A 14608-nucleotide genomic window follows, 5' to 3' on the forward strand; every position below is an offset into this window, starting at 1 on the left:
TCGTCACGGCACGGCGTATACTTTGCCGTCTTAGTTCTAAGGCTAGTGCTTTGTCCATGAATTCTACCGACTTTGCGGAACGAAGAAGCTTTCGGGAGGCGAATTTACGCGATTGTGTGCAAAGCCGTGGTATCAGAAACAGCTCCGGTTTTCTGGCAAAACGCTCTCCTTCCTGGCAAAGCATTATTGCCGGGATGTTTCTCTCTCTCTCTCTCTCTCTCTCTCTCTCTCTCTCTCTCTCTCTCTCTCTCTCTCTCTCTCTCTCTCTCTCTCTCGCTGTTAAATCCGTCTCTGCGATTGCACCTCGGCGCGATTAGGGATACGGGAGAAATTGTTAACTGAATATTCGTCACCGATGCTCCGCAACGTTGAAAAATAATACCTCCGCAGCCGTAACCATCGCGCGACGATCTGTCAAACTAAGGGCCATCACACGTAGAAAAATTTTAACCGTAACCGTAAAGTTGTAAGAAAACTGACCAATCACAGTCGATTATTATAATGTCACAAGAGAAAGGATCGACTGTGATTGGTTAGTTTTCTTACAACCTTACGGTTACGGTTAAAATTTTTCTACGTGTGATGGCCTTAAGTTCGCAAAGTGACACGCGATAGATGATTGATTACGGTGTGTATTCTAAATACGTTGCATCACGATTCTACGTGGATGGAAGAAAACCCAGGTGACAAGCGGAGCTCGTGTAGAGCGATGACTGCATGACAACGCGAGTACGAGCGACGTGGCGCGTACGGCTCATGCTGTACAGCAAGAACAAAGTTTGATCGTGCACACACGTGTGTCCCCGGGAACGCGCGCGTAAACGCCTCGAATATGCGTCGGCGATCGATTCGCGAAGGCTCTATACGCTTCGCGTGACCTTATCTACCTAACGACTAACGACGAAATGCACCCCCGCGATTCCCATGTCACGACGACGCACCCATCGCACGAGGGCATTTCGCGCAGACCGCATGTCACCGCGACGATGGAACGTCCCGTTTTGCCACCGCCGCGCAAAGAACGAGAACCATCGCTCTCATCAGCCACGCTTCTCTTACTCGTTCCTATCGTCGCGAGCAAGTACGCGGGATTATTTCCGCATAACTGTGGCACTGAAAAATAAACTCATTCAAGTTTCCTTGGCTCCGATTCCTGGCGCAACGTGGAGGTCCGTCTCAACCTTGCCCCCCTCTCCCTTCCTCTCCTTCCACGCGTTTTCTCGCCGCGAGTAACACTTGGCAGACGAGTTCGCGTTGCGTCAAGACCGCGGGCTATATCGCCCGAACTTGGACTCGAGTTGTAGTTCCGGCGAGTGACAAAAAGCTCGTTAACAAAAAGTTGTACGCGAGGCTCCGTCAGCGAAAAGCTCGCCTCAACTCGGAAATTCCGGATTTTAATGAAACTCCGTACACGTATCCGGGGGTTCCGACTGATGAATAGCAATTGGAAAGTTTTAAACTCACTTATTGAGAGCCCTCCTCTATATAGATGCAAACAAGCGCGCGCGCGCGCACGCGAGGTTTCATTTTAAATTATAATTTCTGAATTCGCGACATCGTTAGCTATCGTATCGCAAAATGCATTTTATATACGAATGCGTCGTATGTTTCATCATTTATTTATATTACAAACACAAATAAGCGCAAATGAGATACGTGATTTTATCAGGATCTATATGAAATTTTAATTAGATAAAATAATGAGAAAACAACACGGGACAGATTTATAGTTAAATAGTTGACAAACGCAAAGATTAATATATTGTATTATAACAAGGCATTAGCGAGAACGAGAAGAACGTTGGAAGTGTCGAAAATTAAGAGTACGAAGATGAGTGGACGCGAAAATAATCTTGCATTCTTTAACTGTTTCCGACGCCTCTTCAATGAGATCATCTCGTTAAAGAACGAAACGAGACTATTCTGCGCATGCGATCAAAGTTGTTTATGCATCGTCGTAACTGCGTAATCGCAGCCGTGAAGTTATTCCGCGTTTCTCGCTAATTTACAATTGTGTCGAGACTGTGCGACGCACATTGGAAATTTCACGCCGTAATTGGTCCCACATTTAAGGCCACGCGACGATTATCGCGCGTATTACGACCTCTCGGCCCACGCGTGCTTGATCTAACGATGACAAATGTATTCTGATTCTTTCGCGCAGACAACATGTTCCTGCCGCCAGTGCACGGACGGAGGTTGTTGGAATAGCCGAGGCGTTCTACGAGCACTCCGCAAAAGGCAGTCGATACGAGAACGGCACGTTCTACTTATTTCCCGCAGTAACCACCGTGGACCATGAAGAGGCCCTCCATCAAGACGTTCGCGTGGACATTCTGCCTGTCCACTCTTTTATCCCTCCCGACGAGAACAGGTGAGGAAGTGCGGCGCGAAAATCAACTGCATGAAATATCGATGCGTGACCGTCGATTGAGGCGCGAAGGGTCGGTTCGTGTGCTCGTCGAAATTAGTCGAGCGTAGCGAGAAATTGAGAATGTAAAGAAGTATCTTTTAGACTTGTGTTTTAGATTTGTGTGTGTGTGTGTGCGTATATGTGCGCGCATGTCGCTCGGATTAAATCTCTATAACGTCCTCGGTTCTTCTATTTATAATCCTTTCCCGAGTATTAATTTCTGATCCATCTTTATACCCTAATCGCACCATTGGTTTCTCAATGATGTAACCCAGCCGAGTTTTCTCTAACTAAGCCTATTAAGTAATCCCCTTTAGAAGAACACGAAGATTAACAACTGCTTGAGCGCTGGAAAGTTCGGTAAGCGACATTCGGGATTGAATCAGGGAGGCGAGGGTAGACGTAATGTGATACCGCTCCTGAATTATTGATGGTTTCGGTCCTTAAATAAAGCCTCGACCGACGCGCGTGCGTATATGCATATGCATATGTCTGTGCATGCCATGTGACGCGGATATGTTTGTGGGAATGTATATGTACGTATATATACACGTACACGTAGCGTATGGTCGCGACGAAACTACACCGCCAGCAATTTCAATCAGCGACATGGGAAATTGTTTCAGGCGCCCTGGAAGAGAATTGCACGGACTTTCAGGGCGGCACTGTCAGACACGGCCTCCTCTATGTGCCGGGACCTGCGGTCTGCAGTCTCTGCGTCTGCTATCATTCCGAGCCGATGTGGTGTCAATCCATCTACTGTACCCCACCGTATGTGAGTATCCGAGATAACGAGGGGGATACCATTCCCCGCCCTTTCCCACCTCCCTACACTAGGAAAAATGTATTGTTGCGTGAACCAAAATTTTGTTGTAACAACAAAATAATTTGGTTAAAATATGCCCAACAAAACTGTTTAGTTCCTGTCTCAAACAAATATCTTGTTTGATCACGGTTTGTTCGCATCGTAACGTAATACTTTTGTTATAGCAACCAAAAAGCTTCAACTATATGAATTTTGCTAAAAATACTATAATTTTTTCTTAATATATAAAATCTAAATTTTAGTGCACAGAAAGACAAAAAAAAATAGTATCCATTGGGCATTGTTTTAGTTTATGTAAAATAATATTTCGTTATTATGTAATTTTTATGGATAAAATAACTAAAATGCTTAATTTTTATATATGAAGTCTAAGAACCAAATCATTTGGTCCAGAGAACAAAGCAGAAAAATATATTTAGTCGAGGCAACTAAATATTTTGTTATATAAAACAAGATATTTGGTTGCTATTAAAAAGTGCTTCAACTAAACAGTTTTGTTAGAGATACTAAATTTCTTTTCCTAGTGTATCCGAAACACCTTCTTTTTAATTTGCTTCTGTGCCTTGTCGGACTTTGCATTGAGACACGCTGAGAGGGGGCGAATTTTCCGCTCGAGGAAAGACTAACGGTTCACGGGGACTTCTGAGATTCCAATTTTCACGTCTGCTTCGCGACCGATTGAATTGCCTCGCGTCATTCTACCGATAAACTGTACTTACTTTTCCAAAAGAGATCAAATTTTATATTTTAAATTAATTGATACGTTTCTCCCGACTTGAATTTCCTTCAAACACGAGGCCGATTCTCGCTTCTACCGAACGCCTATGAAAGAGTAATTATATCTTGTCGAAGTTTTCTTTTACCTTTAAGGGGATACAACTGAACGTTAATCTCACCGATAATCTCGCCGATAATGCGATGCAGTCTCAGAAAACTTTACGCGAAATCGGTGCGTGCGAGTTTCCTATTTCGCCGCTGTACCAACGCGATGCGATACATTACGCTGTGTCCATAAAGAGCACTCTCTCTTTTTAATAGACCTCATAATAGCGAGCGACGTGTACGTAATACCGCTCTATACGTGGTATTATCAGATCGGCCTACAAAACTCCATAAAGCTTTATTGAAATTCAAGCTCGCTGATAGTAGTAGTACGCGTGTAACATTCGAAAGCGCGTGTACGGTTATGTCGAAAGCGAAAATATTTATAAGTTCTCAGTGATAACAAATTTCGTTACGCTTACTTTGCAAAGCGAGCGAAACAGAGTCTCGACTAAAATGATAAACATCAAAGCGAAGCCGAGGTAGATCGTTTCTCGTTAACCATCTTAATCCGGAACTTAGTAGACTTACAAAATGACTTCACAAAGCTGAAAATTGTAAAAATTGGAACAAACGATCTCCCTCGACACGTTCGATGATGAGAAATTGACCGCACATTCCTCGGAGAATCCAACTTGAGAATCAAGATGAGTTACAGGATTTTCTGTGTCACGCGGATCCCGTTCAATTTTACACAAAAGTCCGAACTGAAAAAAAAAGAACAAAGAAAATCGAACATCGAGCGAACAATATGTGATACGCGTATTTCGAAGCGGCATGTGTCTCTAAACGGAACTTGTGTTTTATCACATATACGACGTCGTATGTCATTTCAATAGACGTCCGTCTGAACATTATATAAGATACTGAGATATTCTCAGTATATTCTCGGAATAACGTGTTAACGAGAGATGAATGACAACAACGGCGATAACGCATTTATCTGCTTTGATATATCCGAATGTGTCTTCTTTTCGTTGCGATATGATATGAACGGTGCTGCGAGCCCGAAGTACAAACTTCCTCCCGGAGCTTTTCGCTGATTTTTGTTCTCTTCTTTTTTATTATTCCGGGATCGGCAGTTACCACTTCTCGCACGAGGAGAAACGAGAGTCGAGGAACTCGCGGAAAGGATGAGATTACGGGCTTTCGTGAGAAAACTTGATCGCGAGCTACCGTTGTTATATAGCAGCGACTTTTTATTTCCCATATCGATTTTTTTCTCTCACGGTTATTCAGCTTCGCGTTAAAATTCTATCGTGGCAGAATCTCCATTTCAAACTAACGAGAGAATTATTTTTGTCGTTAATGCATGTGACATTCATTTTTGTCGTTAATCCGGAAACACAGAGCAGTACAAGAAGGATTTACCGGGCTTTGATAGGAAAAATGCAAATTTTTTGAAAGCATATCGGACGGACACATTAAGCCAACATATGTCGACAGTGTGATATATAATTTATGGAATCTATTAAAATTTACTGACTGATGAGAACAGTATGTTTTCACTGCGCACATATATTTAATTGTCCTTTGTAATTAAGACAAAATTAAACGACACTCTTATCTCGTTCACGCATTCAAAGCCAAAAAGGTCGTGCACGTGCTTTCGGCTCAGACACATGCATGATTCAGCCCTTTGACAACTTTCGCGATCGATCGGAATGATCGACGAATATGTAAAAAATATGTCAACTGGGAAAAAAGCCGCGCGACCGAGCGTGTCCCGCGTTTGAGCGCGGCGCTCGCTAGAAATGCGGCAGTGACACTACGGCGGCAAACGAGAGCGCGAAACCGATTTTAACGAGCCGATTTAACGAGCGCATCTCGAGCTGATTGCGAGCATAGCCGGGATTAATATCGGCGAGAATATTTTGCAGAGCGGCGCACGGGCCAATTACGACGATATTTGCGCGACGGTGAACATGCGAATTTCCGTTCTGCACTCGCGTGCGGAGGATGATTGTAACTGGTGGCGTGGGCAGAGCGGACAGAGAGAGAAAAATAGACAGAGACAAGGAAAAAGAGAGAAAAAGAGAGAGAGAGAGAGAGAGAGAGAGAGAGAGAGGGAGGGAGGAAGAGAGAGAGACGTGCATGAAATCGCTTCGAAATAACGTTTCGTTTCTGACTGTTAGCATGTACAGAACTCTCGCTGGCGTAGAAGAAACGGAAATGATACGAGGACGACGTCATCGTTGTTGTTTTGTCGCTACAGTATCAATGTCCATGGCGAACTGCATCTTTCTCAAAAGTACATCCCCCTGACGATCCGTCCGTCTGAGCTTTAATGCGCAAATATTAGACATGCCGTAATAAAAAGCAGAGCTTGCTCTGCTTCCGGACAAACCTCTCCCTCCGCTCGACTCCCGCGTCGTTCTGCCGTCCCTTTGAAAGCCTCGCTAAAGCAAAGCGATCGGCTCGCATTTCCTTTCTCGTCGAAACGCGCGCCGATATTCCGCAGCGCGACGTGTAATCAACTAATGCGGAATTCCGCTCGATCCTTGCGGCACTCGAATCGATAAGCCACTCGCCGACGCAAGGACACGTGCGGCCGTCGTGCGTATGCAACCATAAAAAGCGGCTCTTCGATAGAACGGCGCGCGGTGACACACATCAATATCGTGCGGATTATATAATATATTCGCGTCTTGCAATATATATATATATATTTAACTTTAGACACGATCGCGCTCTTCAGAACGGGGTAGTTAATACCGGCATTGTGACGGGCATCCGCGAGCGCGACGACGTACGTCTGGCTCTTCTACGTTTTTAAGAGAACCGAGGAAAATTAAACTGCGGCGTCTCATCCCCTCTCTCGAGGAGGATTATATGCAGGATATCTTACGAGATAATACCAAGTCTCATCACGGAGAAGAAAAGGAAGAACGTGAAAAATTATATCCAATTTCCAGAAGAAAAATTCAATCGGGAAGCGGCCGCTCGAAAGATCACGTTCTCTTTCGCGCAGATGCTACCCTCGCGACACGTGCGTGTTTGCTCCTGAGGAAGCGATGCGTGTGTATTTCTGAACGTTTCGCCATTACACAAACGTCTCGACGCACGGAAATTTCTCGGGGCAACCGCCAGGCAAACGTGCGTGGTCTAAAGGAGAATCGACGGAAGGAGCGACTCGGTACATTTCGTACGCTCGAGGAAATTAAATTCACAAGTCGCGTCCTCCGGTATCTCTTTCTCCTTCGCGTGCGCTCTGTGAGCGCGCCAACGATGCCGCGAGTGTTTCGTCGAGCTTCGCGATTTTCCACCACGCGTCGTTTATTATTACGAAATGTCGTCGACGTCACGGCCATCGTCGTCGTACGCCAGGAATTAAGTCCACGAACGGCTTTTCCTCCCCGGAAGCTTGCGGCTTCTCCACCGCAGCGTTTTAGCGTTCGCCCGCGCTCTCCATCGTATTTTTTAATTACCGGCGAGAGCTCGGCGAAAATTTTCATTCTGCGCGACGAAGCACATGTCGTTTGCCGGTGGAAAGCAAGAAGCGCAAAAAGAGGAAGGAAGGGTAAGGAAGGAAATGAAAGTGGTCTGACCTTACTTTTCGGCGCGGTCTCGCCAAGTAAATCGCATCACCCCCGCGACCTTGCCACTCGCACAACACTCATCGTTGTGGAACTGCGCTTTAATTACGTTCCTTCTATAACCGCCGATTAAAATCAATGTCGCAGTCACGCGCCGCCGCCCAAGTGGCGCTACAAGTTCCGCGCCGTGTATTATATACTTAATGACCGCCGTGCCGCTAATAAGCGCGCGATCGACTTTGCATAGTTCGCGAGAATGAACCGCTAGAAACGTATTACACCGATACACAGTTACACGTTGGCAGACGTTAATACCCGTGACGGTAGGCATGCGGGCGTGTAGACGTGACGCGGCTCGGAATTAATACCCTCATCAATTCGCGAAAACGCGATTTTCGCGAAAGTAATTCGCTCGTTCGTCTCCATCACCGCGAGCGGTACGTCCTCACTCACGGCTGCGTAGGTCGCTAAAAATTCTCTCACTAAGAGTATGAAAAAACGTGAAGAGCGATATAAATGTTCGCATTAATGCGCAGTAACATCGCATTCCCAATGTGCCAACAAATTGCATTTCCGTCCACGATTGAGGGCCCATATTTATCTCACGGTTTTTTTTCTACGATTAGAATTCGTGCGATATCCTCGAAAAGCGAGCGCTCCCTTAATGCATTTCGATCAACGCTTACTCAACTGTGCGCGGATTCTTTATTTAATTATCTCTCAGGCGCGAGAAGCGGCGAAGTATCTTTTGTGTAATTAGGCGCTAATGCGATTACTCTGAGGCAGTTAATAATCGCTTTATTAAACCCTACCTTCCGTCCACCCTTCCTCCTCCGCTCCTCTCTCCGGTGTGACCTTACAAGTGCCTTACAACGAAGGAGAGTCCGATATAACGAGATTTCTTCCGAGAACCGGATTTTCTGCGCGTGGTGTCAAAACAACAACACACTACCACCACCACACAACGTTAAATACGTCCAGCATTCCGAGGGACGCGCGAATGACCGTGCAACTTTTTGTTCTCGTGCGCGTACGGCCACGTATATCATGTACGTGCACGTAACGTGATTAACTCGCGAGAGAATCGTTACGCCATCCGTGCACCCTCTCATTTCTTTTCTCCCTTCTCTCCGCACGGAGACGCGACGTGACGCAAAAATAAAACCCCGGCCGGCCGATCCCGCGTATTATGTAGGGCAGTAGGACCCGAGCCGCGATTTGCACGCGACGAGTTTTATGCTAATTCCCGCGTGCAATTACAATATCGTTCGCAGCGCTTACGTGGGATCTCCCGCTGCGCCCGCGTACGCGATTGCGTGCGCGACATTTCACGGCGCGTGCGAACCCGAACACGACATTCTGGCGGCCCGGCTCATTAGACCGGCAGCGGTTCGTAAATGCATATATACCGTATATTACCGTTGCATGTACGCGCCGCGTAGGTGCTTTCGAATAAACATTGAACGGTTCGCAACACCGAAGGCGATGGCACGTTTATATTTGTGTTATCGAGGCCCTTGGGCGTTACGGTATTTTCAATTCTCCGGCGCTCAAGGACTCTTCATATGTGTGGATGTGCGTACGCTGCGTTAAATTTTCAAAGATAATAGATATAAAAGAAAGATCGAAACGTATTAAATGTCGCATAGCTCGCGGAATCCGCGAAAATCGCGAGGATTGACAGTTCGCGACAGCGAGCGAGTCGTCGTAATTACCGTCGTAAACGACGAAAAGCTTTTAATATCCGACTCGTCAGCGGACCAGTCTTAAACTACTCGTTCGTGTTCTTAATAACGACGAATCTTCCTCGCGCAAATGCGATTATCCTCCGCTAATCGCCTTTCTCGAATTCGTCGGCAGATGCGCGCTCGTCGAATTACTTTTACTCCGCGTTGCGAGAAATGCGGGAATGTCGAAGAGGAATATTCGAGTTCGTGCCGCCGAGTTTCAGCGTAAAGTCGTTCCGATATTAATACATAATTCCACGTCTTACATTCCGCGCTACGCGATGTTAATCCTTTTCTCTTTATGAAAAAAAGGGAGCAAGAGAAAAAATAATCTTTAAAAGTAACGAGCTCAATACGATAAAAAAAAGAGGTGTACGCCACGCGTGAATAACGAAGCTCGACTGGCTCGTTGATTTATACACGAGCGATCGTTTTAATTATCGCCACACGGTGACAGATATGTGCAATTTCGCGTACCGTGTGTCGTAATTGGACGCGCGAAAAGGATCGAGAGGGAGAAGAGGAAGGAAGCGATGACACAGTCGGGTTAAAAGAAGAGGCGATTCAATAACGGTGCGTCGAACGGGCTGGTGATAATTGACGGCAAAGGAAATTCATTACGCCACGAACGAAATTAAATGGCCAGTTGCGAGCGCGCGATCGAGGCACGCTCCGCCGGCTGCGACCTCACGGAGGCAGCTTTTATGCGCATTTTGCGTCTCATGCACGTCGTTTCGATGAGATGCAAAATTTACGGGGTCCTTTAAAGCCTCCCATTGGAATTACGAGTCCTTGTTCCGTCACACGTGAACGTTAACGTCAGATTGTAGCCCTTTGAGTGGCGTTCCTACGCGAAACAGGCCGGAAATATTTTACAATGTTTAACGATACCCAATAAAGGCGAATGTTCGCTTTTATGAATATTTCAGAACATTTGACTTTCACAAAAGACTGTCGGTCCCTTTTCTACGCGAGCGAAATTCTTGATGTAACGAAAAAATGAACTTGACGGATTCTCGTATCTCGCTGGATTACAAATTTACCAAAGAAAAAAAAAAAGAGCGTTGACTCTTTTCCTGCCGCGAGCTGCGAGAAATATACGCACCTATCTTCGGTGTCTCGCGGCATCGGATGTCCGTCGCAGCGGAAAAGCGTCTGAAGTATCGAGGACACTTTTCGTTCTCTTCACAAGATCGAGGTCGTTTCACACTGTACTCCGCGATTCTTTCGCAGAAATGCAAAAAGTTCCGCGTGGGCGAGCGCTGCTGCGAGTTCGAGTGCTTGGACGAGGCAAGCGACGACAACGGTCCGGACATATACGACGCGGCAGGATCGTCGAGGAGCCAGCATCAGAGTGTTCTCTATCTACTCGGCCTGGTCATGCTGCTGATAGTGCCCTAGTTACGACCGGATGGGTCCCGCGATCATCGTCGCCGCAGGCCTCACGCTCGTCGAAGGAATTTGCCTGTTAACGATATTAGGTTACCCGACGAGGAAAACGACGACGATGACGACGACGACGACGACGACGACGAGAGAATTGCGCACGAGGAACACCGCAAACAGGTTTGGCTCATGTCGCGAATACACGATGTTTTAACCAACAGCACGTTTGTCACCTATCGCAATTAAGTCGTTTTCCTTTTGGAAAGACACGAGTTGAGTAAAGCAAGAACCGCTCCCCTAATTCATTTCGACCAGGTCAAGAAACGATCGAGCGATTTTCGCGAAAAAAATCATCGGATAAAAGACGAATAACCCAATCTATATTTTGGAGGTATTTGAGAGAGGAAATAATATTTTATCTCTCCCTTAAATGCAAACACACGTTAAACGTAACGTAATTGTTACTTTTAATTCTATTGTTTCAATTATTATTTTACCGCATTTTGTCATGTGAACATATTAATTGAGAAAGAGAGAGAGAGAGAGAGAGAGAGAGAGAGGGAAAAGAGAAAAAAGAGTGAGGTCCATATCTTCTCGACTTTCCCTCGGGAAATTTAAAAATCCACAGACTTCGCGTCGAGTTTCGAATGGACGCACGAACGGGAGAGCTTTTTATTTCCGGAATTTTATCCGCTTCCTTTCGAAGCGCGCATTTTCTCGCATTTTCTCCCTCGTCAAATCCGACACGATAACATTCATCAGACGCGGATCCGATGTCGAATTTTTAAATTCCGCACTCACAACCAAACGTCAGGGAATGACGCCGGCAGCTCTTCTGGCCTAATTCGAATATACTCAGATGTCAGCCACTGTCAGAAGGCGTACTGCACTCGATCGCGTTCCAGAACAGGATGCTGCAGTCGTTCGTTGCCGGCGAAGAGCGCGAGGACTCGCGCGCGTGATCAGATGTCATCGCGCGAATCGACTCGATCGGCTCTCGACTTAACTACTACCAATTTTCAAGGGCAATCGTAATCAGTGGTACATCGTGAGTCGGTGATAAAACTCGGGATATCGATATTCCTCAAGATCTTCGTTCTCAATAACACTCGCGCTGGACAGACAATTGCAGACTGAAAACCCGATTGAGACACTCGCGCGGTTTCGTGCGTATGTGTGTGTGTGTGTGTGTGTGTGTGTGTGTGTGTGTGTGTGTGTGTGTGTGTGTGTGTGTGTGTGTGTGTGTGTGTGTGTGTGTGTGTGTGTGTGTGTGTGTGTGTGTGTGTGTGTATGTGCTTGTGCGGACGCATGTGTGAATAGTCGCATCGGCAGAAATTTTTATTTTTCCATTGTCCAATAAGCGATAACGAACGTGACAGGCAGATTAGCGCGCGGGGGGCGAGTCTTCTGACGACCAGTGACGGAAAGGTATACGTGCGTGTGTGTAATATCTTTTTATTAACGAGATTCGTTTCGATCTCTCTAGTTGAAAAATAATAATTTACTGTTCGTTCGATCGTTCGGTCATTCGTTCATTCGTTCGTTTGTTCGTTCGTTTGCTTCACTTTGCCGAACTCGCCGGTGAACGAGCAACTTTTCAAAGACCGGTGTTCCCGTCGCACGTCTGTGACGATAATAAATCGGTTATAAAATCGCAAATTGTGCAACGACGTAACGTCCGTTGCCTCGGTTTTGTTCTCATTCGCTTTGCGATCTTCGGTATTTTCAATTTTCGATGAGTTTCTCTCGATGATCAGCGGATGCTTATATGTTATCTCGCACGCACGCCTGGCGGGAAAAAGCGATTCGTGACGAAAAGTGAATCACGTCGGGATCACTTCGTCGAGTAATGGCCCGTTTGCACTACGCGATTTCGTTAAAATGTCGTTCGCGATACTCGCTGTAAAATCCGTCCTCCGCCGTATGCTGGAAAATGCGTTGTATCGTAAAACGTTGCGACGTTACATTTATAACGGCGGAAATGCGGCAGGAGACGCAAAGCTACAAATGATTCGCGATTTTTACGCGAATCGATCTCGGACGATATTGCTGAGAAAATATGCTAAAAGAATCCATCCATTTGTCTGTAACGGCCTGTACATTTCTCTTTAAAACACAGGGATTCCCAAATTCTTTCGCGTAATATTTACATACCTTAATATTTACGAGAGATCCTATTAGCAGAAAAAGATTCCAGTCCATAATTAAGAAAAAAATTAGATGAGTTGTTATTTTACAACCGTGAAGTTTTCAATATTGGTTATATTAAAAATTAGCGAGGTACAAAGGAGCGTTTGCGCAAAGTTGTCTTGCGCAAACTAAAAAAAAGAAGGATGATGTTATATCGTATATTTGCGCGCGCGCGCGCGCGCGTTAAAGAAAATCTCAAAGCTTAATTTCTAAAGCGCTTCGACATTTTTCGTGATTCTTCTTAAAGCAAAATAAACTCCGAATTATAGCCAAAGAATCCGTCGATAAAAATAGCTCAAGTCTAGATTATCCAGCGTAAACTTTCCGAAAGAGACTTTATATAAACTCCTATATTCGTATACTCGAAAAGCGAGAAGCGAAGAGAAAGAGAGAGAGAGAGAGAGAGGAAGGGAGAGAATGCGTCAAAGGTGAAAGATGAATTTTCCTGTGAGAATATTCCATCGTCGAGCTTGAAAGTTTTATCATGCCGTCGGTTTGGGAACCTCTGCATCAACATATCATTCTCATACTATGAACGTAGATAATACAGAAAGAAAAAGAGGGAAAAGGATATTTCGCTGCACTTATCGCGGTTTTCGTCAAGCTGGCGAAAGACACCGTATCATCAGATAAACAGCTCACCCGCGATTGTTCGTATTACGCGCTTCACACTTTTGAGCGAATAAGTTATTTTCCTCGCAGTGCATCGACTGTGAAATATCCTTTCACAATCCCACGTATTCTTCTTTATTTTTGATCGCGATATTTTCTACACGTATATTTAGAAGCGCGATTAACGCGACGTGCTGGAAATATATATATACTCGAGCTATATTTTCATACGATACGAAATTTAGTTAATATAACATAATGATTCTACGCACTGGTTGCACATGCGCGCGACAATACGTTACACATTGCGTGTTGAAATAGATGTGTAAACGAAAGTCGTAATGCCATTAGCGATAGTTCCTAATGCTCTCTTTCCTCCCCCCCCCCTCTCTCTCTCTCTCTCTCTCTCTCTCTCTCTCTCTGTTTCTCTTTCGTTTGTAAGAACTATCATTTGTGCAATCATATCTCGTGAATGAAATCTCTTTCTCTAGAATTTCTCTGTCCATTCTTCTCTCTGAAATTCAGTCCCCGAGGCTCCAGTTTAATCGATCGTTTCGTGTATTTGTTATCTCAATTTAAACTGCTCAGTGTTCTCTCGTGACGCAAACATTCCCGGATTAAACTCCGGAAGGGTTCAAGCGTCCAAGAAACCGAGGGACAAACATAGGGGTCGGTCTGATTCGAAGCGGAACTTCAGCCAGTGCATTACGCGAGAGGCGATTTCAGAGCTTTATCTTAACGAGCGCTTATCGAGCACGGCGATATGCGTGAGCGGGCACAAAATGGCAGGGAGATATGTATGTCGCTATTTACAAATAGAGTTTTCATAAGGAGGATTAGCAGCCGCGTGGAACCAATTTACATAATCTTACGTGTGTATACATGCGATGACGCGCCAGTCGCGCGCCAACTTGCGCCAAATCGTTAAGTCGTTAATAGCGTGACGCGTTAACGGAGCGAGCCGAGAGAGAATAAAGTTTCAAGTAACTTTGGAATTAGTTCGTTAACAGACAGACTGCGCAATGTGCATTTTAACGAGTTTTCTGATTATCGAATTTTATGTGACGATTGATTGATAAGTCAGTCCTGCAAAATT

The 14608-nt window shown here is 45.4% G+C and overlaps 2 protein-coding genes across 4 annotated transcripts in view; one reads left to right on the forward strand and one right to left on the reverse strand.

Moving 5' to 3' along the window:
* The window catches only part of LOC105190042 (katanin p60 ATPase-containing subunit A-like 2), a 20314-nt gene extending 9756 nt beyond the window's left edge, over positions 1–10558 (reverse strand). The window contains exon 1 of one of the 2 annotated variants that reach the window (XM_011152517.3): positions 10430–10558. The gene's annotated coding sequence lies outside the window, so the exon portion shown is untranslated. The remainder of the gene's footprint in view (positions 1–10429) is intronic. The other variant, XM_025300697.1, reaches the window with a different exon arrangement.
* The window catches only part of LOC105190045 (uncharacterized), a 20610-nt gene that overhangs the window by 2170 nt on the left and 3832 nt on the right, over positions 1–14608 (forward strand). Inside the window, exons 2-4 of one of the 2 annotated variants that reach the window (XR_850306.2) lie at positions 2165–2374; positions 3040–3188; positions 10558–10890. Coding sequence is in view for 1 of the 2 variants with exons in the window: in XM_011152519.2 (XP_011150821.1) it covers positions 2299–2374; positions 3040–3188; positions 10558–10725 (393 nt within the window). In the remaining variant the exon portion in view is untranslated. Of the gene's footprint in view, positions 1–2164; positions 2375–3039; positions 3189–10557; positions 11460–14608 lie in introns of those variants that run through there. The other variant, XM_011152519.2, reaches the window with a different exon arrangement.

This window comes from Harpegnathos saltator, unplaced genomic scaffold (assembly GCF_003227715.2).
Source record: "Harpegnathos saltator strain DR-91 unplaced genomic scaffold, Hsal_v8.6 scaffold38, whole genome shotgun sequence".
Taxonomy (NCBI): Eukaryota; Metazoa; Arthropoda; class Insecta; order Hymenoptera; family Formicidae; genus Harpegnathos; species Harpegnathos saltator.